We start from the raw sequence: 27392 nt of genomic DNA on the forward strand, positions 1-27392 counted from the left end.
AATCAATGTGTTCTGTATGTCTTTAACATCCATTTGATAACAATAAGCAACAGGTTAAATTAGTCAGTAAATTGCTGACACATACCAAAATATGTGAATAAGGTTGCAATAGATCATTGTTTAGCTGGCCATACACATGGCAAATTTCAGGCAATTTCAACCACTTTTGATCAACCACGACTATGATCAAAAGTGATTGCTTGAAACCAGTTAATTTACCACCCATGAGATTGGTCGTTCAACCAAATTTTAGGATTATAAATTGACAGCTTCAACAGAGGTTATTGAAAAAACCTATTAACACCAAATAAAATGATGGCAATTTAGTCCAAAGCAGTTTTCCACTGGGTTAGATCGATGCTACTTTAATCCCATCTCCTTGCAGTCGATCATGATCATTCATTTCCTCATTGCTCAGGATTTATATTTGATCTTGATCGAAAGTGGGTGGATATGTAGGAAATTTGTCATATTTATGGCCATTTTAAAGGTTCAGTAGACGTGCATTGTTTTCCAGTGTATGAAGTGCATTTCAAATTCATGTCAAGCGCAGGGCAGTAGATTCCTATTTACTTTGGTTATGCAGTGTAAGTGAAATGTCTGAAGCTGCATATGACCTGCTTTGCATTTCTTTGGATACAGTCGGTTATACTGAATATTATAAATTTACTTGTGAGCCAATAAGGTGTATAATAAACGGCTTCTATCAATAAGATCGCAGGCTATCTTGCTCAACCTCATAAATGTGAGTTATCAGTGCATACAAATGAAGAAAATATAGATGCCGCGCTCTATCAAGACCTATTACCTGTATATAGTATAAAAACTGTATTTGCATTAAATCTCTAATAGCTGCATGATCTTTTATGTGTAACCATACATGATTGTAATACCAATAAATATCCAAACATGTGTTGATAATAATGAATAAATGAATTAGAAAAATATATATCAAAATTGGTGATAAAAAAAAACAAAAAACCACAAAACAAAAAAAAGTCTGTGCAAAATGATTCAAATTTGTGTCTTTCGATGATTAAATAAATATTCAATTAAGAAATAAATATCAAAAATAAAAATTGAAAAATATGGAAAATAAAAGGTAAAAATTCAATGAATTTTGTGCAAAAATGCAAAACAAACTTGGTGCAGAGTTCAGCAGGGATGAAATATCTGTGTGCTCTCCTTCCAATCAGCCTGAGGTGATGCAGGTGAAGGTTGCAGATAGAGGGCTACTATGTAAGCCTGGATGGTCATATGGATCTCTCCCTCCTCAGATCTTTCCTTGATCCAGCCCTTTAAGTATTCCTCATACGGATCATGTAAATAGAGAAATGTGCATAGTGCTTTATCGTTGATAAAAATAAACACTTTAACCACTTCCCGACCGGCCGTTGTATATAAAAGGCCGGACGGTGGCACTGCAGGGTCGGGTGGCCGTCTATAAACGGCCTCTCCGCACCCTGCTTGCGCGCGCTCCCTGGGAGCGCGCAGCACCGCGATCCGGAGCCCGCTGTGTCCTCCGGACACAGTGAAACACCGATCGTCGGACGGGACCTCTGTACGAGGTCCTGATCATGTGATCACTGATTGGCCAATCAGCAATCACATGCAAAGTAGTAAGCAAGATGTCACTTCTGACATCATTGCTTACTATGTGTGAAATCTGTGAATGATCACAGAGGTCACATGGTACAAGGCTATTCACAAAAGCCTTGTACCACGTGACAAGCTGTGACCAATCACAGCTCACTCTGTATTTCTCAATGAGTGCAGGAATGCACACAGAGAGAAAGAGAAATGATTGCTTTTACATCCTATATGGGTATAAAAGCAATCAGTGTAAAAAAAAAAAAAAAAAAAAAATCTTTATCACCCCTCACAAGTAGTACAGTGTCACCATGGTGACAAAAAAATTAAAATAAAAAATAATAATATAAAAAAATAAAATAAAAATGTAAGAAAAAATGTTTAAAAATTATAATTTTTGCTTATAAACTAATTTGGATTTTTTTTTTCCTAAAAAGATAACGGAATAAATGTTGGCTAAGATTTATGATGAAATATTATTTATTTGCAAAATTTTATAAAAAAAACACTTTTTGAAAAATTTTTTGGACATTTCATTTACATAGCAAAAAAAATACAAATCCCAGTGGTGAATAAATACCACCAAAATAAAGCTTTATCTATCTAAAAGAAATGGTAAAAAATTCATTTGGGTACAGTGTTGCATGACCGCGCAATTGTCATTCAAAGTGTGATAGCGCTCAAAGCTGAAAATTGCCCTGGTCAGGAAGGGGGTAAAAGTGTCCGGTCTGGAAGTGGTTAATATGCGCTCAATATGCACTCACATTGATTAAAAACAATCTGCACTTTGTATAATAGCCGCTTAAAGCGGTGAAGACCAGCCTCTCGGGTGTGCTCGCATACACTACCAGTGCTCGCCGTGTAAGGATGCGTGGTGATGTCACTGCCCCTCCCCAACGCGTATCTCCACAAGGATTCGTGGCTTCGTCCGGGGGATGTACTGGTTATACTGAGATGCATTTGCTTTGCAGGTCTTTGAATGAGAAGTTTGAGGTTTGCACAAAAATAAACACACTTACTCACTACTGTGCTGCAGCGTCAGTGTGATGCTGCAGCTGTCCCATATCAGCTTTAAGCTTAGTGATTGCATGACCACTAATCACTCAGTTCTCACACACTGAGTTGACTCACACTGAGAGGCTGGCAGCTGGGTGGATACCAACAATATTGTTGGGATCCTTCCAGAGCCTGGACCGGCTCTGCCATACTTCTCTTTTAAACGTGCGTGTTTGAGCATTGACATGTAAAAGGAAGCATTGCATAAAAAACACCCATGATACAACAATGGAAAACACCAGTATGAGTGATTGAAGGCCAGTTAGATAATGTAGGCATCCAAAAGGATTTAACTAGCAGGGTACTAAGTGCAAAAAAATGAACTTTAGGACCACTCACCAATCCAGCTTTGTACCCTCAATTTAAAATAATCTCTTGTTACGATAAATATGGAGGCTTCCATTACTGGCCCTCTGAAAATTCTAATTGTCCTCCTGTTATGGAGATCTCTGTCTTCAGCACTGACCTGGAACAAGTTCAGGAGAGTCACAGAAAAGTCACCAGTTCTATGCATACTTGCACTTAGTGATATCAGCATTGACAGCTCCTATGCTTCTCAGTAAAGGTGAATGCTGAATGTGTATATTTGCCTGAAATAGACCATTAGACATATTAATGGCTATGTACTTGGCATTGTGCTTATGGCAAGTGTTCCGTACAGCAGGTATTCTGGTAGGTGTGTATTGAAAACCTGTTGAAAAGTTGCTGCCACAACAAAGGTACAGTAAGTATGACTCACAAACAACCACTTGGAGGCCACTTATGTAAAAAGTCTCTGCTTTTCAGTGCAAGCTTAAAGTATTCTGTTGGTTTTAAAGCTCAATGTGACTGATGTATCTGTTTACTTGATAGAATATCTTAACTAAAGTCGAGGAGGGCTCAGAGCGAGAGGCATCAGCACTGCAAGCACACCGCGAACTGGAGAAAGTAAGAATCACTTAGAGGGGTGATGTATAAACCATATGAAAAATGAAGCTAAGAAACATTAGGGGAAAAAAACAGAAGCCAATGTTTGTAAATGCATCACACCAAATTCCCGAGAAATAAACTGTGACTCATTCGATAAAAATGACCCATACTGCTGTAAGAGATGTATAAATAGTACAGTACACATATGAAAGGATGGAGAGTTTTTCTAAGCCCAAATCAATGTGGCACTGAATGTTAATGTAACACTGGGCAACTGATTTAGTCCTCTGAGTAATATCCTGCATTATTATTCTGAAATGGCAATTTTTACATGTTTTTTTTTACCTCTTTATATTTAGAACACATTTAGCTTTACTGTTTGAAAAAAAAAATGGAGAAAACCGGAAGAAATGTAGTGATTTCCTAATGTAGGCACTTAAATTTCTTCTTTAATTTTCCAGATATTAAAAGTAGAATCTAGATTTATCACCTTTGGCAACACATTTTTCAAGATCTACCCCTACCGATGACATGCATTTTATTATTAATAACATCTACACATGACTTACAGATTAAAGAATACCTATGAAGTGATTTTTTTCAACAACCCTTGGTGTTTATTTTAATGCCACCAGGGGAGAAAGATAAATGAACCAAGTTTATAGATGGAAATGAAGGAGCATAGCTTCCTCTGCCTCCTATTTTCTTGCTACACCACTGGCCTACAGAAAACAATTGTATATGTTGTATACCGGGACACCAGCTAAATTACAATTTTACAGCACTCAGAGGGCTGCAATCTAGGGCCTAGATAGACCCAGTGATCCTTTTTTAAATATATTTTTTAAATTAAAAACAAAAACTTTGTTGTATCCTCTTTAAAAAATAATTTTATTTCTAGGTGTACAGGCACATACAATTTCAGGTGGCATTGGCATAGCTTTGTTTATAAACAAAGCCATGTGCACTTTTATGTCATAGCTGACATGATGATGACATGATTGTAAACTATGCTGGTTGTTTTCTGATCATTGCTGGAGACCTGAACCTGCCAGTGACAGTCGGGGGTCACAGCAGTGCATGCTTCTAGCTGTAATTAGGAAACAAAAGATTAGCTTACCATCCTCTCCATCCATACATGGCGTTGCACAGGGGACATTAATCTACAAATTGCAGATGAGAAAGAGCATTACAAACAAATAAAGATATTCACCAACCCAGCGGATCCAGCATTGTCCTGCTGATACCCTATTCTCTGCAGTTGCTAATCTGGTCCCGCTTCACCATCTTCTCCTGGGATTGCATCGGAGGACTGCTGACTCTTCCAGGCTCAGGCACCACCTCCTGATGACACGCCACTAGGCCCACACCAGTCCTCCTTTACCCTTAGTAAATAGAATGTCTGTAGTGCTCCTAGTGCCTCCTGAAATATGCATGTCACATATCACAGAAGGCACATAGGGCACCAATGTCATTCACCTAGGCAATTTGGGAGCACTGGGGATGGAACCAAGACTGCTAAAATAAAAAAGTAAAACAAAAAAAGGGTGATAGTTTTGCAGAGGACGGGGGTGGCATGGAGAAGGGCAAAGTTATTTTTAATGTGAAGATCTGCTTTAAGCATGCTTTGCTGGATGGATTTCATGTCTCTGAGGTCTTTATAGTGTATATATCTAATGGGCTTGCCAGTTCAGTGTTTGACGTCACCTCCTTACTTTGGAACCTGATTGGTTATTGTAGTCCACACCACATCTTTCCTCTTTACTGGTTTGCAACTTCCCATAAACAAGATCCCTTAACTGTATTGTATGTATATGTCTCATTGACTGTCTCTTCTGGCCTGTTTAGCTTGTACGAGCCTGTAATGATGGAGTCAGGAAGATGAGTCGTACAGAGCAGCTTATCAGCATAGAGAAGACACTTGAATTTAAGATCAAGGTATGGGATCTCTCCTCTCCAATGGTGGGGAAATATGAAAACTCCTAATCTTATTATTTCACAAGAAGACATTTGAGGGTTTACAATGTAGGGGAAATTCTGTAAGTGAAAAAGATTACTGTTTCGCTGTTGTCTGCTGCTGTGGATGAACTACAACAGATCCTTTGTTCCTGTCTCTTCTTGATCACAGTGTGTGTCAGATTATCTCTCCATTGACACCAACAAGAATATCTTCCCGCACATTCTGTACAGGTAGAGCAAGATGTTGACTAATGTCAACATCATGACAGAAATCTTAAACTGGTCATACACTGTTCCAATTTCGGACGGTTTTGGGAGCTGGATGAAATTTGCTTTGCTGGTAGTCATGTCTGTTGCCTCCCACCAACATCCCTCATTTGAAAAATCAAAGGAGCCAGGCAGAAAATCGTCCATCTGCACTGTATAGCATAGATGGAGAAATTTTTGTAGAGTTCCAGATTGAAACAAAAACATCTTTAGGTATATGTCCAGTTTTAGATGAAGCTTTGCTTTAAAAAGTTCCATCAATATGACTGTACACAAATTCAAATTTGAACTATTGTAATGTGGGTACATTTATCAGGATAATTGCACAGAGCCATCCTGGCTTACCCCTTTCAATATATCCTCTGATCTTTCACTATGTTATTACATTATTAGATTGCAATGATGCAGTAATTATCAATGACTGTACATAATGCAGGCAGAACCCTGTATGAAAAAATGAGTTATTGCTTCAATTCATTACAATACTAAATATATCAAATTTACTAAATGTGTAAAGGTTTTCAGCTAAATAGCATTTTTGACCCAGTACTTTGTTGTCTTTTTTTTTCCATTATAAGATGCTTTTAGGTAACATAACAATTTGATCTAAGGAGCCACTGTTGGATATCTCATTCCAAAACCAAAGGCATTAAAGGATAAGTTCAAACTAATAAATGCGCATATTTGACAGAAATAAAAATTTACATTATTATTTTTTCCCACAGGAGCCTGCAAAGCATTGCACCCACAATCAGTTGATTGTGGGCGCTACATCAGGCTTCTGCAGACACATTCTCCAGCTTTCTTGCCCGTATCTCCATATGAGTTTTCTGTTTGAAAGCTGGAGGAAGTGTCACTGGTCTACAGTCCACTGAGAACTACAAGCCATCTGCCACTTTGCCAGATGGGACTTGTAGTTTATTCATTCACAGATTGCTGTTATTAAATCCTGCAGATGTGCAGGCAGAACCCTGCATAGCTGTGCTGATTCTGAATGTGACAGTGGGTGTGGGGGGAGAAGAACTCCCGCCCAATGTTATGGGGATGGGGTGGTGCTGAAATGAACGTAGCCTTTAGTTAGCCCCACCTTTCAGCTATAATAACCTTTACTCTCAGTCGAAGGCTTTCTATAAGATTTTGGAGTGTCTGTGGGAATCTGTGCTCATTCAGTCAATAGAGGATGAGAACTGACATTGGATAAGAAGCCCTGGTCAGCAAATGGTGCTCTAATTAGGGGAGTAAAATTTCCAGAAATTTTAAAGCCATGGGAAAAAACGTTTTTTCCTCTGTTTTTCCCAGAAAATGTGAAAAAAAAAACAGTCAGTATGGAGTAGTTTTACAAATTGAAAGCCTTTTTCTTACACTGGGAGCATGAAATGCAGTATATATAAAAGTATTATGCTTGAAAGGTCTGAGAGGAGGACAAAAACTATCAACTACTGTATCCCAACAATCACCCAACTGTAAGAGGTACAAGATGGAGCCCACAAGCAAACTAAACTGGAGCCTTTTCCCTGCAGTGCCCCCTAGTGGCAGAAATGCATATTTATCTTCTTTGAGAACTGCATTGAGAAGCAGGTTGTTATCTGAATTGTATTCTAGGATTTTCTTATCTGAGATAACTGAGCAATAATTTAGGACTTTACATAAAGTGTCAGAAATTTTTCATGTTATAAAGTTTGAATACCATGTCATAGATACATTATTTATCATGGTAAAAGAACATATTTTGTGCTTCTTTTTTTTAATGTTTCTAGGAAAAAAAGACAGTTTTACCCAATTTTTCAGTTTTTTTTTCTCAAGGCCTTTCTATCTCTAGTTCTAATGTATCCCGAAAGTGCTCATTAGGTTTGGGGTCAGTTCTTCTAATCCAAATTTGTCAAAACACGTCTTTATCAAGCTGCATTTGTGACAGGGGCACAGTCATGCTGGAACAGTAAAGGGCCTTCACAGCACTGTTGTCTTAGGTTGATAGCACACAATTGTCTAAAATGTCTTTGTATGCAGAAACAATGAGTAGCATTCATTGGAAAGATCAAATTTGTTCTGTACCTTGTAGTGCATGACACCTGCCTCCAGCCCACGATACAAAAATAAGGGACCATATGACTTGCCAGCAGGCCCTTATAGAAACACAGTCTTTACATAGCCACTTCCGCTGGTTAGGGGCTAGAGGAGAGTACTATTACAGAAAACAGTAGGAGTTAATGTATGCTGCAGCTAACATCTGCAGGTCTTTGTTTATATCGTGAGCAGTAAATGCAGTACTGTAAAAACTTGAACTGTATAGAGCTTGAAGGGAAAGTAAATGACAGTCAGTGGACTTGCTGAAACAATTTCCCTGCTCAGATGTTTTTAGTAGAAATATAAATAAGATCTGAGATCAATCCATCAGAATAAGCTGACAGAAGTAGAAGCTCCATCTAATGCTCTGTTGGGGGATAGTCATATATCTTCCCATTTTAGGAGAGACTAAGCCATGATGAAATAATAATAAAATAATAAAATGTCTTAAAGTTGAACTCCAGGATTGAGACAAAATGTACCATTGCAGTGCCCCCTCCTCTACACTGCAAGGGTTAAATGATCATTTAGTGTAGGGGTGCTAGGATAAGGTGTATTACTAATAAAAATCCCTGCTTTGGCAGGCTCAAGTGCTGTCCTTAAACTTCAGGCTGTAGGCAGTCCCTCAGTGTCATCACGCACAGTGCAGGACTATAAATCCTGCATTGGACATGAGGAGGCAAGCCTGTAGGCAGGGTCTAGGTACCTTGCATTGGGAGGAAATACTCGCACACATTATATAGAGTACAGATATCATTATACATAACTCAGTGGAGTCTGTTGGCAGCACAGATAAATTGATCTTCAGCACTGGTATTTCAGGATCCAGAGAATATACAGTCTCCGTATTTTACGGGTGATATTACTGGAGGATGGTTTCCATTACCAGGGGCAGTGTCCCTTGCTGGCATAAGCTGTAAGATGTTTCTGCAGTCTGAGCTGGATCCACACCTTCGTACTGCTTACCAGAATGTACACAGTGAAGAATTCCCTGAACTATACTTCTTCTTCTGGAGCATAGGCGAAACACTGTCCCTCACAAGCGGGTTTCTTTCCCTACCACACACTTGCCAAAGGCATGCCAAAATAACTTCGGGTACCGCACTCAAGAAGGCTACTAAAGTGTCATGAGAGTTCAGCGTTCAATCAGGCTACGTTCCTCTATCAAGACACTGGACAGAATCACCAAGGGATCAAATTTCTTACAACACTCCCCTTCCCTTGCAATGATGGCAGGGAGCCACTTTACAGGTGGGAAGGCTAATTACACCGGCCTACAAGCCTGTGACTTCAGCCCAAAGCTGTTTAGAGAGGATGAATGCTTTGAGGGACCCTGCCAGAGCCAGGAATAGGGCACTAAACCTTATCCCAGCACTTCTAGACTGAACCAGCATTTGACCTTTCTAGTACAGGAAGCTCCACTGCAAGGGTAGATTTTATCTCATACCCTGCTTTAAAAGATTGCCTGTGTACAGGGCCCCTGTGCCTACACTAAAGCCAAAGCCAAAGCCACACCCACACAACACCCCACGTACATAATGCAGCTCAACTGCATAGAAAGGTAATTAAAAATAATTTAAAAAATAACAGAACAACGTTGTGGGGTCCCCCTCCATTCATACCAAGCCCTTTGGGTCTGGTATGGATTTTGAGGGGAACCCCCCATGCCAAAATAAAAAAAAATGGTGTGGGGTCCCCCCAAGATCCATACCAGAGCCTTATCCGAGCATGCAACCCAGCAGGTCAGGAAAGGGGGGGGATGAGTGAGTGCCCCCCCCGAACCATACCAGGCCACATGCCCTTAACATTGGGGGGTGCTTTGGGAGGGTTCCCCCCCAAAGCACCTTGTCCCCATGTTGATGGGGACAAGGACCTCTTCCCCACAACCCTGGCCTGTGATTGTGGGGGTCTGCAGGCAGGGGGCTTATTGGAATCTGGAAGCCCCCTTTTAGCCCCCCAGATCCCGGCCTCAGCCCATGTGAATGAGTATGTGGGAGTACATGGTAGCGCTATCCATACACAATAAAAAAAAAAAATAGTGTAGTGTGAAAAAAGACAGGAGAAAGTCTTTGACAAGTCCTTTATTAAAAGAAGAAAAATAAAAGCATGTCCCCAGAAGTAGATCCAACGTCAGTCATGATGCCCACCGCTGGGGCCACCCAGTGACATCACGCGTGTGACCCCACCTCCTTGTGACATCATTGACCCAGCATGCCCTGGAAGATGACACCACAAGGGGTGGGATAACACACGTGATGTCCCCAGGTGGCCCTGCCCCTTACATATTTAAGAACTGTCAAGCCAGCGGAACAGTTAGATGGCTGGGAGCCAGAGTCAGGAGCGGTTGTGGGGAAGAGGCATGTTGAGGGCATGTTGCCTGGTATGGTTCAGGAGGGGGGGTGCTTGCTCATCCCCCCCTCCTTTCCTGACCTGCCAGGCTACATTCTCGGATTAGGGTCTTGTATAGATTTTGGTGGGGATCCCCACACCATTTTTTTTTATTTTGACATGGGGGTTCCCCTGAAAATCCATACCAGACCCGAAGGGCTTGGTATGGATGGAGGGGGGACCCCTGGCTGTTTTTCAAATTAATTTTTTAATTGACGGCAATTCTGACAGCTGAAACATTAACGTATGGTTTTCACTACTAATATGGTGCATGACTTGATAAAATAACTCATGCGGTATTTTAGTAGCGTTTTTTGGTGAATTCAAACTTTTTTTTAAAAAATGCTATGCGGTATTCTACCGCATACTCGGATGCGGTAAGATAACGCTTAGTGAATTGCGCCCAGTGAGCTTCTCACTGGGCCCCCTACTGACCCCGGGCCCTCGGGCAATGCCTGAATGCCTGAATGGTCAGTCCGCCCCTGCCTGTGTAGCACTACCCACCTTAGGAGTTGCTAGAACATTTGGGTCCCCCTATAGTCCTGCGAAGCCAGGCATCACATCTTCACAAAAACTTGCATCCAGAATCAGAAATAAGTTCTTGAGATTTGGTTTTGTTGTTTTATTTAAGGGATTTGAACTAGGATAGGGTTAAGGGTGTACAGGATGCCCAAGGGTACTGACAAACTGAGGAAAACTTCCCGGAACTAGTTTTCTCCACAACACAGTCTCAGTTGGAGAGCTAGCCAGTGTCTCCTTGGTGTACCATCCCAGACCATAGATAAAAGTCTCCTCTTCACCCAGCAATCTGGAAGTATCCCTGAACAGGGGATCAGGTACATGTCACTCCCGTAGCTAATATGGTTTTCCATATCCGCTCAGGAGGTGTATGTGTACTCACTCAGATCCTCTCCTGTACTGCTTGTGGGTTGGTGGCTGCTAATAGGCCTATCAGCTGGGCTGCTCCTTCCCTGCCATACAGGTGGTCCTCTCTCTCAGGGGGCCAGTGAGCTCTGAGCTTTCCTCCTTCCCAGCTCCAGGCCTGCAGGTAGGTCTCATCCCACTGGGCCTCCTCCCTTCAGCCTTACATCCTCCTCTCTGTCTTCCACCTGAACTCTTTTGCAAATGAGTAGGCTCCAGCAATTTTAAGGGTGTCCCAGCCCCTTGTCAACTTCTCATTGGGGATTGGTTAGGATCCCTCAAAAGTTCAACCAGCCACTCCCCAGATCCACCCACTGCCTTCAGGGCCTTCTTCCAAAAGCCCTAGAGCTGGGGGAAACTCCAGAGGGGCTGGCCTGAAGAACCTCTCAGCCACAACCACAGTTTGACCCCAGTCTGGCTATTACACCCAATCTGCTACTCATCCTGTCTAATCATTGGAGTCTAGCTCCCCCTAGCTACCTAGGAGACCTACACCTGTATTGCCTACAGTCACCAACTGACGCTGCAATCTAAACATCTCATTAGTTGTACGCAATACATACATCCATTATAGGATATTACAGATGACGCTCAGTATTTTGTGTTGACAGCAAAGTATGGTCGTCAGTTTCTTGCAATTTCTTACACTTGGTTTGAAATAAATGATTGTGTGTTTGTCTGAATATTCCTTGAAAGAAATGGACATTCAATATGTTTCCACTGTTTAACTAAAGTGATCTTTGCACTCCAAACAGTCTAAAGCCTCATGAACCTCATATCCACAGCATGTTGTAGTGGTTGAGTGGATGGGGTCACCAAGTATTTTAAAATGGAACTGAAGGAAAACGTTTTTAAAATTTTGGAGAGAGAATGAGAGAGAGAATATGTGTGTGGTTGGGGTTTTAATCTTTGTCAGTTTTTTTGCCGTCTGTATCCCATTGGGGAGATTTTAGTGCACTTCCTGTTCCATAACCAAAACAGGAAGTGAGAGGATATCCCTCCAAAGTGAGGGAATCCTTTTTTTGCCACCAGGGTCATTATTGAAAGATTTTCCCTTTATTTATGTTCTTGTGACAACAATTGGGATTTTATTTCACTTTCACTCACCTTGATAATGATAAGCAGGACAAGTAAAGAGGGTGAATCTCAGTAACAGGGACATAGACAGCAATAAAATCCCGGCAGGTATTCTAATCCCTCTTCACTCTATCCAAAACATAAAAAAGGTTTTGACTTTAGTTGCATTTTAACAAGTCTATATCTCACCAGAACACCTTCACCGATAAAGCCGTTAAAGGTTCATTAAAGATGTTTATGCACCATCATGCACAAGCAATAAAACAAGCTCAGCAATAAAGAAGGTGTGCTTGTGAGATATATGATTTTCGGCACGGTTTACCTTCCTCTAACCTTGGTACATCCACTCCTACCCAACATGTCACTTATGCTTGTGCTTGTGTTGGATATTTCCAGGACAGAGGGAGCGGGAGGAGTGTAGAACTACAATCACTGTATGACACAGAACACTCATCTCTATACTAAGCAATTGTTCTGTATTTTCCCTTTGTTAATTCTTCTTCCCTTTTCCTGACAGTCTGTACCCATCATCTCTCACTCACGATGGTTATTAAAGCAGGGTGAACTACAACAAATGTCAGGACCACGCACATCCCGGACCCTCCGTACAAAGAAGCTCTTCCGCTCAGTTTATCTCTTCCTCTTCAACGATTTGCTGCTCATCTGCAAGCGTCAGCCTGGGTGAGTGGCATATGATAAAATCAGCTCCAAGTTATTGGTATATTCTAGGAAAGCATAAGGAGAACAACCTACGTGCTTAATATTAATCAAGGCCAACTCTTGTATGGTTCCAATCACTGAAGCCCCGCCCACCCATAATGGGCCTTCAAAAGGTGACTGCAGGACACAGAATCATGTGAGAGGAGGCTGCAGTCCCAGCCAAAAGCACTTTGATAAACCTGGCTGTAAAGGATTATACAATGCTCAGATTAGTGGTATACTTTGTATATTTGTTTACTTTTGCACCATTGTGACTTTTCTTGTATAGAGCATTTGAAGTTCCTTATGTCATTCACACAGGCATACCTATCTGCAGGGCCATGGATAAGGGGATACCACCAGTCCTCCTGTATGGGGCCCAGGCCAGCAAGGGGTTCCAGGCAGATGGGTGAATTGGATATGAGCAGAGAGGGTCATCAGCATGGTGGGGGGGGGGCAATAACTGGAACTGATCCCCTCTATGGCTCTCTCTGCACCAGCTGAAAGCTGGCTTGTTCACCTTTCCCTCCCGCTGGCTTTCAGCTGCGTCAGAGAGATTTACATGCAGGGGATCATTTCCAGTAATTCCTCCCCCCCTGTACCCTCCCTGTTCACAATACGGTTCCCCCTGTGTCCCAGGCCCACTGTGCACCTCCATAGTGCTGCCGGCCTCCCCCTCTCCAGCACAGAGCACACAATAGAATGCTTCTGGATGTAGAATGGGGGAAGGTTCCAGCAAATATCTCACATTTGCCAGCCCCTTTCGTTCCTGAGTGAACACAATGAGTGATCGGTACCAATCACTTGATATGTCTATTCATAACTGACATATGTGACATTTTGGATATGTCACATTTGCCAGCCCCTTTCTTTCCTGAGTGATCACAATGAGTGATCAGTACTGATCACTTGCTGTGTCTATTCATAACTGACGCCTAGTATAAACTGTTTTTTTTGGGTGGGAATGGGGGTCCTGTCAGGTTGGCTGCTGTTAGAAACCCCATGGTTTCTAACAGCAGCTCTGCCTATCTGTACACCTATGCCAAGGGCCGTCTTTGCTCGCATGGGATGCACGTGTTCCATGCTTTCTTGTGCAGGCAATCACGTTTACTGCATGTCTGTTGGGATGCAGTGGCGGTATGGACAAAGGCTCTGGTTCCAGCTGGACAGCAGTGCAGAATGCAGACAGTGTGTGTTCAGGGACAAGCAGTCACACAGATGTCATGCTGGGACCAGCAGCTGTTGCATAACAATAGACAGGAATAGCTTGCACAAAACATGTGCATCCTGTGTGGTTAGAGGGACCGTTTGCACGGGTGTACGGATAGAGATGCCTGTATGAACGAGCCAAATTGTGAAGCACAGATCAATGTAAATAAGTGGAGGTTTCTTCTATTATGTTGCACACAAAGCTGAACTCCAGGAATATATTAAAAAACATTAAAGTACTGAATATATAAAGCCATATTTTCATTTGGATTGAGTAGAAATGGTTAAAAGGAAAGAAGATTTATCCTTTACTTCCTGTCCTGCAGACTCAACAGGAAGTGAGTGGATATCTCTTCACTGTGTATCATGGAAACAAGATGTTTTCCTTCTATTCCTGCTCTGTTAATGGTTCTCATCATTTTGAATTGCCCTCACCCTTGTTCCCAGTGACATTAGTGAAAAATACCATCCAGGGACATAGACAGCAATAAAATCATGACAGTAGTTCTATCTCCGCAACACTCTATCCAAATCTAACAAAAAAGTGTATCTTTAGTTATACTTTATAACATTTATATACAAATAAATAAAAATCTAAATTAGCTGCCTTAATTGATCTTCATTCAGCCTACTGCAATCCACTGTACAAAAGAAGAAAATATTCTGATGTGAGAAAAGACCATACTGAGCAGAGGGGTAACCTCACTGCTACGGCTGCTGCTTCATTGTCCAATCACCAAGCTAAAATTAGGTTTTGACGCAGTTGTGCTGCTGCTGGAGGTCTGAAAGTCAAGCATTTGGCTATACTGTTCATCAAGGGTGCTTGGATCTCAAAACTGGCTGCACAGAACTACAAATCCTTTGGCAGTTTTATATGTATTTCTGTAGAGTGTTTAGCCACTTGCCTGGAGTTCAGCTATAATTTAGAGTACATTTTCTCCAGAAAGTCATGCCAGGTGTCTCTGTAGTGTCATACTTTACTTCCTAGTTTTGTGAGCAACTGTATCAGCTCCCTGAAAAGTCTGTTATATTTTTCAGTAAAACATAAGCTGCTACAGAATTTATATTCTCATTTACCGACAGGGATCGATTCCAGGTGTTTGATGTTGCAGCACGTGGCCTCCTACGTGTAGAAGAGTTGGAAGACCAGGGCCAGACCCTCGCCAATGTGTTTATCCTGAGACTGCTGGAGAATGCACATGACAGGGAGTTTACGTATATGCTGAAGGCTTCATCTCAGTGAGTACAACCCTCGATGAAAGACCTACCTGCACTGTGTACCATAGTGGAACAAACATATAGGGGTTATTTACTGAAACTGGAGAGTGCAAAATCTGGTGAAGCTCTGCATAGAAACCAATCAGCTTCCAGGTTTTATTGCCAAAGCTTAATGGAACAAGCTGAAGTTAGGAGCGGATTGGCTACCATGCACAGCTGCACCAAATTCTGAGTGCTCCAGTTTTAGTAAATCTTCCCCAATGATTACTCTTTGTTTCTAGTTACTAATGGACCAGAACATTAATACCAGAATGTTCATTTGGGCATTGTGAATTAAAAGTGAAGAATAACAGTATAGAAAACAATCTGATTTCAGCTTTCATCATTCAATGGTGCTTAGAGCAACAGAGTTTACATCTGATTACTGTTTTTTTTTTTTTTGCATTGCATAAAGTCTATGTTTCATGAGAACACCAGGCCTGTCCCCAGTGCTCCCTCTTAAAAATGTATGCAGTATAAAGGTTAAGATTTATTATTAAGTGTTCTTGCATGGCAAGACCACTTACTGTTATCTCACATATATATTCTTATTATTATAGCCAAATTTACCACCCTAACTCCTCCCACAGTTTTTACACTACAGAGACAGTAATATACGGAAATGTGCGGATTGTTCCTGATTGGTGTGCTATTACTTTGTGGAACGTTTCGCCGAATGGTTCATGAAATATCACCGTTTTTGTGGTGAAATTGGTCCCATAGGAATGAATGGCGGAATGTTCAAAACTAGGGTGGGAGCTGACAAAAGCTAGAGTGTGAGCTGAAAAATCAGGTCATGATTTCTAAACTGCCATCACTCCCTCATTTTCAAGCCCACCTACACAAATCTTATATCAAAACGTTCAGCTATCCCTGCTACCACTAAAAATGTCCACGGCTAAGCCATAGTCCTGATAGTTTTCACAATATGACCATTTGTTTGCAACTCATGCCGCCCATTGACATTCATTGAAACTGCACTCTAGCCACCTCAAATTTGAAGGGCAATTTCTAAACTGCGACTGTGCCTTCATTTTTAATATTTCAGAGACATACTATGTGCTATATAAATAATTAAAAGTTGAAATTGAAATGCATTTCTCACTCTATCAAGCTTGCCATGTGCACTTTTTAAATTTGATGAATCAATTGGTTAGTGTAATGTTTACTATCTTTACTCACTCCAAACACTCCACACAGTTACTCTGCCCACTCCATAAAGTTACTTTGCCCAGTCCAACCTTTTCACAGTTACTCCAGCCACTCCAACCACACAACAGTTACTCAAGCCACTCCACCCAGTTACTCTGCCCACTCCAGTTGTAGACTACTGGTGGAGGGAAGAACACCTCACACAATTTCCCCAGAAATTGTAGCTTTTCTAGTTATTACGTGTTCTTGCATGGCAAGACCACTTACTGTTATCTCACATATATATTCTTATTATTATAGCCAAATTTACCACCCTAACTCCTCCCACAGTTTTTACACTACATAGACAGTAATATAGCGAAACGTGCGGATTGTTCCCAATTGGTGTGCTATTACTTTGTGGACTGTTTCGCCAAATGGTTCACAAAATATCGGCGTTTTTGTGGTGAAATTGGTTCCATAGGAATGAATGGCGGAATGTTCTAAAATAGAGTGGGAGCTGACAAAAGCTAGAGTGTGAGCTGAAAAATCAGGACATGATTTCTAAACTGCCATCACTCTCTCATTTTCAAGCCCACCTACACAAATCTTATATCAAAACGTTCAGCTATCCCTGCTGCCACTAAAAATATCCACAGCTAAGCCATAGACCTGATAGTTTTCACAATATGACCATTTGTTTGCAACTCACGCCGCCCATTGTCATTCATTGAAACTCCATTCTAGCAACCTCAAATTTGAAGGGCAATTTCTAAACTGCGACTGTGCCTTCATTTTTAATATTTCAGAGACATACTATGCATCAAAATGTAGGTCTGGGTCTTGTAATTCTCACAGACTACTGGTGGAGGCAAGAACACTTAACACAATTTCCCCAGAAATTGTAGCTTTTCTAGTTATTTTTATTATACAGTATTTATAAAGCACCAACAGTTCGTTCAGCGCTGTACATTACAAAGGGGGACAGAACATGCGACAGTACAATAACAATACAATGCAATACACAAGGAGTACGAGGGCCCTGCTCTTTCGACCTTACAATCTAGGAGGGAGGGGATAGTGGTACAGGAGGAGATCGCTGTGGGGGATGGAGTGGTAGGAAGAGTGGAGGAGGTTGGCAAATTAGCAGGGGGTGGGGTAGGCTTCATCCCAGTGAGTACAGTGATACACTGATATCCATGCCTATTAGACACTATATTGTATTTCCATCTCACTAATGCTTTCATATTGTGCATAGGACAGTAGTCTGCCCTGGGAGTTGTACAAGTCCTATGTGTACATTCCCTCAATTTCAGTAATAACATTCTGTCAGTGAAACAGTTTACAATCCCCATTCTGTTCTCTTATGGCACTTTCCAGACCTCTGTATAAGGTTCCCATCTCACAGGTTACGTTCTATGAATAACCGAAGTCTACAGTTGTATGAAATAGAATTTGGTATTGCAGTAGTAGGGTCAGCATGAATGTCCGTATTCCATGAAATGTAAAATGGATGTGTATTTCAGGAGTGAAATGAAAAGATGGATGACGTCATTAGTTCCAAACCGAAGAACAAAATTTGTTTCTGTTACTACTCGAGTTTTTGGTAAGTATTAATACCATCTTCGTCAGTGCAGATAAATACTTTGGTTCATCATCAGTCACCATTACTGTTGCTTCATGCATGCTTTTACCTATTGCCCTGAGGGTGGTTGACACACATCCAGTGCCTTTCTTAAGATTTCATGATCACCTGCTTTGTTATTACAAGATGTTTTTAGCTGTAGCGCTCTGGCTCATGCCCAGTCTTTGATCTTCATATTCTTTCCAGCTGCTTGTTCAGTGGTTAACCAACTAGTCATTACACACCCTTCACTAGAGAACCAAGTCCTAGGTCTTTAACCTACCAACAATGTTTAACAGCAACTTATGTGCCCCCTCTGGTTGCTTCTACAAAGGGGCCCCTGGGTAGAAGAGATCCTATCTTAGTAGCTGAGGCCCCATGGATACTTTATCTGAGCATTATGGATATGTGTCAGTCTGTGAAGACTGCAGAATTAAAACAGATTATTGATTTAAAAAATTGAATTTTGGTTCTTCAAATGCTACTGTTTCTGGAAGGGAGAAGACACAGCTATTTTTAACTTACATTTGAATGAAAAAATAGGCCATTATAAAGCAAAAATAAACCATTGTTGTAAACACTTTTATGCCACATCAAAGGAGAATACAACAAAACTGGCATTACATTTAATGAGTTCTTTATGTTAACTAGTAAACAAATTCACATTTTTATCTTGTGCATGCATCACTGGCTCTGTTGGTAATAAGTTGTCATAGATTATTATGCATTGTTTAAATTCCTGAGTCCCTTGAAATCCTTTCTCCGCTTGGGGAGAACCAAGATAGTTCATGTCTAAAATAAAATTTGTGATATAGGACAACTAGGTTACATTATACAGCATCCTAAAACAAATGTCTAATAGACAGCATTTTTAGTGGAAATGTGTAGAGAACCATCTATGGTGGTATGTTTGGATAAGCTCAGAGATCTACAGTTGGGATGATATGGGAATGCAACCCTAGGTGTGTGTACATAGATAACATTTGCTGTAATACATGTGCGTGCAGCCAGCACTGAAACACACACTTTGGGTGCACCTAGCTTTTCAAAGTCCATCCAGTACGGTTATTTGAATTCTACATCCAGCTACTCTTCAGTCCAGGCCAGGCAACTAGTGGGTCAACGTGGCTATTCTCAACACTGTGTTGATAAACATTACTGACTTTATATTGTGTATTTTTTTGTAATTCTTTTATTTAGCCATAGGTTGCATTACAGAAATCAAGTCAAAGATATTGCATGGTACAATTACTGAGGCATGCAGGTATCATAGACAGCATCAGAACTATGAGGTCAATTCAACGAATAGGAGGACCCAAGAAACAAGTTTTATTTCAGTCAGTTGTAAATAAAACTGAGGAGGCGTAATGATAAACTCCTCTGAGGTTAGCAACCTACACAGATAAGCCCCAGCTTACAAATGCAACCATATTGAATGTAAAATAAAAAATATTAGTGCCCTGGTGGCCAGTATAGCCCAATAAGGGCACATGGACTAAAGAGGGGATGAATAACTGCAGCAAAAACTGCAACTGGGATATCTCTAAGCTAAATGGGGGGAGGCTACATGAGAGAAAAACAAAAGGGGGAAGGGAGAGGAGTGGAAGGGAAAGAATAGATAAAGGTATGAAAAGAATCCAGATAGAGTCAGTAAGGACCAGGAAAGCAAACTCTATCACCTGGAGCTCCACAAGAAAAAATCCCCGGCATCTTAGCCGGGCTGCGAGACCTCCTGTATTTTTGCATCAGTATAAAAAAAATATTGCCACGGTCTCCAAGTATCACAAAAGGACTCCTCCTGATTGTAGAGGGTAGCCATAAGGTCTTCCATGTCCCTGAGTTCATTAACCTTAGAAAACCAAAGAATTTGAGGGCAGGTACCCAGACCTCCAGCTCAAGGCAATGTATGCCTTGGCCGCATTTTGTAACTGTATAGTGAGAGAGGCCTTGTTTTTTTTAATGGATTGTTGCAAGAGGCGCACAGGCATGCCGCAGGGTTACCCGCCAAATCAACATTAGTCAGGTGTTTGATGGCACCAGCCACCTCCTGCCAAAATGGTCAGATTTTCGGGCAATCCCAGAAAATGTGGAGCATCATACCCTGACCGTTGCCGCATTGCCAGCACATACCGGGTACCTACGGGAAAATACGATGCAGGATCATAGGCACCATGTACCAACTAATCAGAATTTTATATCTGGTCTCTTGGACCTTGGTGGCTATGGAGGTAAATCTTAAACCACAATACAACTGTCACTGTTGATCAGCAGGACAGCCAGCTCCTGACACTCATTCCCCATAGTGAAGATTTACATTGGCTGTGTAACACATGCCATCCAGACTGAAACTTCATCTCTGAACACAGTGACCAAAGAAAAAGTCTATACTATTAAAAACTGAGCTTATGGACATACTGGACAAATTCAATAGTAAAATGACTCTTGCGTTACTGACTTCCATGGTAGTCCAGTGGATTTGGAATTCTAGAGTTCAGTCTTCACCTGATGCTTGCTTGTTTGAGTCAGAGGTATTAAGAGAGCAGAGACAACTGGGTAGCCTATATTTTCTGGAACCCAGCAATTAAAGTCTGCAAACTTCCTCATCCTTGTTTCTTGGCTCTTCAATGGGACTGACACTATGTAGCTGTAGTGGCCCTCCCTTGTCATGAATTGTGCAGTCGATAGGTTCACTTCTGACAAATGCTTTATATTTCTATACACTCTGTTATTCATTCATGTGTTGCATGCTTGCCTCACTTCAGTATATCTAATGTTTGTTTGCTCACTTCTCAGACTGCCCGCAGGTGCAATGCGTCCACCCATACATTGCCCAGGAGCCAGACGAGCTGTCTCTGGACCTGGCAGACCTGCTCAACGTCCAGGACAGGACAGATGACGGTATGTATCCTGCTGGAGACAGGCTGGGGTCCCTAGGGATGCTTGCAGACTGAGCTCCCTAATAAAAGGCTGACAGATTCCAGGAGCAGAATATGTGTGTCGCAGTAACAGAATGAAATTCTTTCAGAGCAAATGACATGGAATAACTATTTATGACACAGTGACAGATTTCATCTGCACAGCTATTATTTGGATATGGAAATGGGCCGCTTCCAAATATGCTTTTGTGTCATTTCGCTGAAACACACAAGCAGATTTCATTTATTCTGCTCACATTTCAATAGCTGTCTGCAGAGCTGAAATGTTGTGCTTGGGACTACATAGATCTATAATCACTTAGTAGCATCTAATTTATTTCTATCTGGCAGATACTGCTTTTGCAGTACGTTGAAATCAACAGGAAGTTAAAGGGGAACTCCAGTCTGGGTTATTGTGTTGTATATAGCGTGTCTTTCTTCTTTTTCCTTTCGGTTGCTGTACTCATTAGGTTTACAATTTACAAAGCCGCACCTTGATGATGGAGGAGGGGGTTACTTTTGGATGGAATAGCATTGAATGTGGTGGCTAGTTTGATCTTCTGAAACCAATAAATCTGTGTATTTGGGAACATTTACAGAAAGGTCACCCAGGCAGTCCAAGCCAATTGTATTTTTAGCAGTCAGTTTGGATGGTAAATCTCCCCCCCTAGTGGTCAGAATTTGCACTGCACAAGAAGCAAATGGTACCCTGGCAGGTCTACATGGACCAGTTAGAAGAGAAATAATGACCCAGATCCAATGGAGAACAAGTCATTTATTCATGGACAAAAGTCACATACAGAATTGCACGCCTTTGTATTTTTTGTTAATGCATGTTAGAATGTAGTTCTGGGCTCAATATGTGTGAGTGTCTTAATACATGAACTGTATATGTTCCTGCTAACCTCCACAAAGCCACAATTGTCATTGGTCATCCTTGCTTGTTTGGATTTGATCACTTTGCTTCGCTTGCATTGATTGCTGAAAGGTTCTGCCTTCATTATAGAAGTCACAGCACTTCAGGAGGCATTAGCATGTCACATTTTTGGTACAATCCGTGATAAAATACCTCTATTATCACTTTACAAATGTTCTCATTTACACTTTCCAGGACATGTGTAAGGAAATGGGGATCTTATTCACCTAAATGACTTAAAGAAAACCTGTACAGATAGGTAGACTGCCTGACATTGTGGACCTTTGCATCGGACTTCAATACTTTGTATCACAGACCTGCAGAAAGTATTTAGGCAAAATAAAGATTCCAAAAGCACTAAAGCCATTTGATCATCATGTCAGCTGAGGAACTGGTATTTTCAGAAGGTGGGGGTCAGCAAAGGGCAGTCTCCATGCCTCCTGAAGACAGAATCTTTTATACATCAACAGTACCTGTGAGATTAAAGTACAATTGCCCATCCACAGCCCAAGGAGCCCTATAAATTGTAATACTGGCCAATGGCCAATACTGGGGACAAACTTTGACTTAGTCATGAATGTCAGAATGGGGTGTACCATTCCTGTTCTCCTAATGGTCCCAAGTGTTCCCTAGCTGCCAGTGGGTAAAGTGTGAATCGTGGACACATGAGCTGTTAAAGCTCAACTCCAAGGGGATGTTAAAACATACAAGTCTTACTAATTATTACATATATTTTTAAATGCAATCACTGTAAGTACTTGAATCTCTGTTGATATTGGCCTCATATAGTTCCACATACAGCAGCACTGGTAAAGCCCAGGATAGAACTAAGGCATGAAGCATGCTTACAGGAGGAGAGAGCAGAGTGAGCAGTGGGGTGGTCAGATCAGTGCAATACTGCTGTACTGTCCAATAAACAAGCCGAGAGTGTGTTCATACAAGGTGTGCTGCTGATGCAGTAAAAGTTAGGGAACTGGCTGTGTTGTCTGGAAGGGGTGCCTGAATCACACAAGGGGCTGGACAAAAATCACAAACCCTTTGACAGATAGACCCAGTTCAACTGTGTAGTTTGACTGCTTGCCTGAAGTTCAGTTTTAAAGTGCTTGTAAACCTCTGACATGAAATGTGAACAAAGCATATTCCTCCTCTTTAGTGTCTATTTGTCTCAGTCCAGAGCACTAAGTATCATTTCATCATTTCTGTCTGCTGATTCATTCCTCTGATAGTGCATGAGTCACTTCTGACAAGTTTTTCTGACACCAAGAGAAAAAAGGTGACAGGCAAGGGACACACAGCCTGTGACTGACAGCCTCAGCTCTATTCCTGTGTGAAGGGGGTGTGTTCCTTCCCTCCAATCGGTTTTCTAAAGTGTACCTACAGCTCCCCACCCCCTTCTTTTTGGAAGCTCAAACAAGCTGTATAAATTCTGCACTCTGAATGTTTGTAGAGGACAGATTTCTACAGATAAACAGGTACCACTTGGATTTGTTTACTCTACAGTGGGTATAGAAAGGATCACCCACCTTTAAAATAATCACATTTTGTTGCTTTTCAGCCTGAAATTAAGACAGGCATAGTTTGTTTTATCCAGTTGTATTTAGTCAGTGTAACTTCAGTGCAATTTCAGCTAAAAAAATTCAAAAACAGAATCACTGAGTTAGAAAAAAGATCACCCCCCTCCTATAACACTGAGCTTCCCTGGATCAGGACATCGCACCAAATTGGATGAAAGAGCCAGGAGGAAACTGATCAGAGAGGCTACCAAGAAGCCTACAGCAGCTCTGAAGCAGTTGCAGGAATTGATGACAAAGAGTGGTCATTGTGTACGTGACAACAATATCACAAATTCTCCACAAATGTGGCTACTATGGGAGGGTTGCAAGAAAAGAGACATTCCTCAAGAAAGGCCACATGTAGTCATGACTGAGCTTTGCCAATACGCACCTTGATGATTCTGAGGCCACATGGAAGAAGGTGTTATGGTCAGATGAGACTAAAGTTGAATTATTTGGCCTCAACACTAAACAATATGTCTGGAGGAAATCCAATCCAGCTCACCATCCAGATAACACCATTCCTACAGTACAGCATGGAGGTGGTAATATCTTGTTATGGGGGTGTTTCTCTGCAGTAGGGACTGGAGCACTTGTCAGGATAGAAGGAAAAATGGATGGGGCAAAATACCGTCAAATTCTTGAGGAAAATCTGCTGCCCTCTGCCAGAAAGATGTCAATGGGAAGAAGGTTTACCTTCCAACATGACAATGACCCAAAACACACAGCAAACATGATCACACAGTCATTGAAGGAGAAAAATGTCAATGTCCTTGCATGGCCTAGTCAGAGCCCAGACTTAAACCACATTGAAACTCTGTGGAATGACTTGACGACTGCAGTCCACAAACGGTCGCCATCACATTTAACTGAACTTGAGCAGTTCTGCAAAGAGGAGTGGGCAAATATTGCAAAGTCTAGATGTGAGAAGTTAGTAGAGACATACAGTTGCAAGAAAAAGTATGTGAAACCCTTGGGATTACGTGGAGTTTTGCATGAATTTGGCATAAAATGTGCTCTGAACGTCATCTAAGTCACAACAATAGAAGAACACAGTCTGCTGAACATAATACTACACAAACATTAGATGTTGCCATGGTTTAATTGCACATAACATGTAAACATTCACAGTGCAGGGAGGAAAAAGTATGTGAGGCCCTAGCTTAATGACTTCTCCCAGAGCTAATTGGAGCCAGGAGTGAGCCAACCTTGACTCCAATCAGTGTGATGATATTGGGTGTGTTGCTGACAGCTGTCCTGCCCTTAAAAAACACACACCTGTTTTGGGTTTACTGGTTTCAAGAAGCACTGTCTGATGTGAACCATGTCTCGCAGAAAAGAGCTCTCAGAAGACTTACGATCTAGAATTGTTGACTTGCATGAAGCTGGAAAGGGTTACAAAAGTATCTCCAAAAGCCTTGATGTTCATGTGTCCACGGTAAGACAGACTGTCTACAAATGGAGAAAGTTTAGCACTGTTGCTACTCTCCCTAGGCGTGGTCGTCCTGTAAAAATGACTGCAAGAGCACAGCGCAGAATGCTGCATGAGGTAAAGAAGAATCCCAGAGTGTCAGCTAAAGACCTACAGAAATCTCTGGCACATGCTAACATTTTTGTTGACACATCTACAATAAGAAAAACATTAAACAAGAATGGAGTACATGGGAGGACACCACGGAGGAAGCCATTCCTGTCCAAAAAGAATATTGCAGCACGTTTAAAGTTTTCAAAAGAGCACCTGGATGTTCCACAGCACTACTGGCAAAATATACTGTGGGCAGATGAAACCAAGATTGAGTTGTTTGGGAAGAACACACAACACTATGTGTGGAGAAAAAAAGGCACAGCACACCAACATCAAAACCTCATCCCCACTGTAAAACATGGCGGAGGGAGCATCATGGTTTGGGGCTGCTTTGCTGCCTCAGGGCCTGGACGGATTGTTGTCATTGATGGGAAAATGAATTCCAGAGTTTATCAAGACATTTTGCAGGAAAACGTACGACCATCTGTCCGCCAACTGAAGCTCCGCAGAGGATGGGTGATGCAACAGGACAATGACCCAAAGCATACAAGTAATTCAACAAAACAATGGCTGCAACAGCACAAAATACGCCTTCTGGAGTGGATCAGTCAGAGTCCTGACCTCAACCCCATTGAAATGCTGTGGCATGACCTTAAGAGAGCGATTCACACCAGACATCCCAAGAATATTGCTACACTGAAACAGTTTTGTGAAGAGGAGTGGTCCAAAATTACTCCAGATCGTTGTGCAGGTCTGATCTGCAACTACAGGAAACGTTTGGTTGAGGTTATTGCTGCCAACGGAGGGTCAACCAGTTATTAAGTCCAAAGGTTCACATACTTTTTCCTCCCTGCACTGTGAATGTTTACATGTTATGTGCAATTAAACCATGGCAACATCTGTTTGTGTAGTATTATGTTCAGCAGACTGTGTTCTTCTATTGTTGTGACTTAGATGACGTTCAGAGCACATTTTATGCCCAATTCATGCAAAACTCCACGTAATCCCAAGGGGTTCACATACTTTTTCTTGCAACTGTATCCCAATAAACTAAAGGCTGGAATTAAAGTAAAAGGTGGTTCAACAAAATACTGACACAAGGGGGTGATCCCTTTTTCCAACTCAGTGATTCTGTTTTTGAATTTTAATTTTTTTCTGACATGTTGGTGTTATAGCTTTTACTTGGATGTTATAAGTTGCACTGAGTAAATACAGCTGGATAAAACAAAACTGTGTCTGTCTTCATTTCAGGCTGCAAAGCAACAAGATATGATTATTTTAAATGGGGTGATTCTTTTCTTTACCCACTGTATGGGTATCATCTGAGGTCAGTCACTTCACTGAGTATATGGAAGGGTTTACAACCACTTTAAGCAGTTTAATTCCTAAATGCTCATAGGTATGGTGCCTGTAGCAGCTAATGACTGACACGGCAGCATTCATTGCAGCCAGTGGCTTTCCTTTAGCTCAGGAGCACAAGGATGTTGCATTTAGCACAAGTGACATTAACCACTTGCCTACCGGGCACTTATGCCCCCTTCGTGCTCTTGTCAATTTTCAGCTTTTTAGCTCTGTCACACTTTGGCAATTGCATGGTCATGCAGCATTGTACTCATGAAATTTTTATCTTTTTTTCTCACAAATAGAGCTTTTCTTGTGGTGGTATTTAATCGCCGCTGAGTGTTTTATTTTTTGCAATATAAACAAAAAAAGCAAAAAAATTTTGGAAAAAAAGTTTTTCTTTGTTTCTATTATAAAATTTTGCAAACAGGTAATTTTTTTTCTCCTTCAGTGATGTGCGATGATGAGGCTGCACTGATAGGTAGCACTGATGGGCAGCACTGATACGTGGCACTGATAGACAGCACTGATGGGGGGCACTGGTGGGTGGCACTGATGGGCACTGCGGATTTGTGGATTTTTGGCAATACTTTTGTTACACTGTGACAGCGTGAGGAAAGTGCAACCGATAACCGGCAACTGTATTTACCCGGTGATCTGCTGTGTCATTGGACACAGGCCAATCACAGCAGCCTTTTACCACGTGATCAGCTTTAACCACATCACGTGATCAGCTGTGTCTGTAGGACACAACAATCACAGAGATCGCTGGGTGCACGCTGTTGGGGGCACGGGAGGGGCGCTTTCTGGGAGGACGTCATATGATGCTCTCCCACAACTGGCCAACTGCGCTGTAGCTGTCATTCTGGTATTGCACCATTGCCAAGTGGTTAAATAGCGGTGCTGGGAGCTTTGTATGCCAGGTACTAGGGGCACAAAATAAACCTCTGTTCACATGTATTTTTTTTAAATTATAAATACTGGAACAAAA

At 41.6% G+C, this 27392-nt stretch overlaps 1 protein-coding gene across 2 annotated transcripts in view; it reads left to right on the forward strand.

Moving 5' to 3' along the window:
* Positions 1-27392, forward strand: part of NGEF (neuronal guanine nucleotide exchange factor) — a 192213-nt gene that overhangs the window by 157353 nt on the left and 7468 nt on the right. For both annotated transcript variants that reach the window (XM_089665948.1, XM_089665954.1), the window contains 6 exons: positions 3499-3573; positions 5404-5493; positions 12749-12912; positions 15223-15378; positions 18054-18133; positions 20945-21049. In XM_089665948.1, coding sequence (XP_089522074.1) covers positions 3499-3573; positions 5404-5493; positions 12749-12912; positions 15223-15378; positions 18054-18133; positions 20945-21049 — 670 coding nt within the window. The remainder of the gene's footprint in view (positions 1-3498; positions 3574-5403; positions 5494-12748; positions 12913-15222; positions 15379-18053; positions 18134-20944; positions 21050-27392) is intronic.

This window comes from Staurois parvus, unplaced genomic scaffold, assembly GCF_062004578.1.
Source record: "Staurois parvus isolate SC_StPar_1 unplaced genomic scaffold, SC_StPar_1.0 ptg000049l, whole genome shotgun sequence".
NCBI classification, from domain to species: Eukaryota; Metazoa; Chordata; class Amphibia; order Anura; family Ranidae; genus Staurois; species Staurois parvus.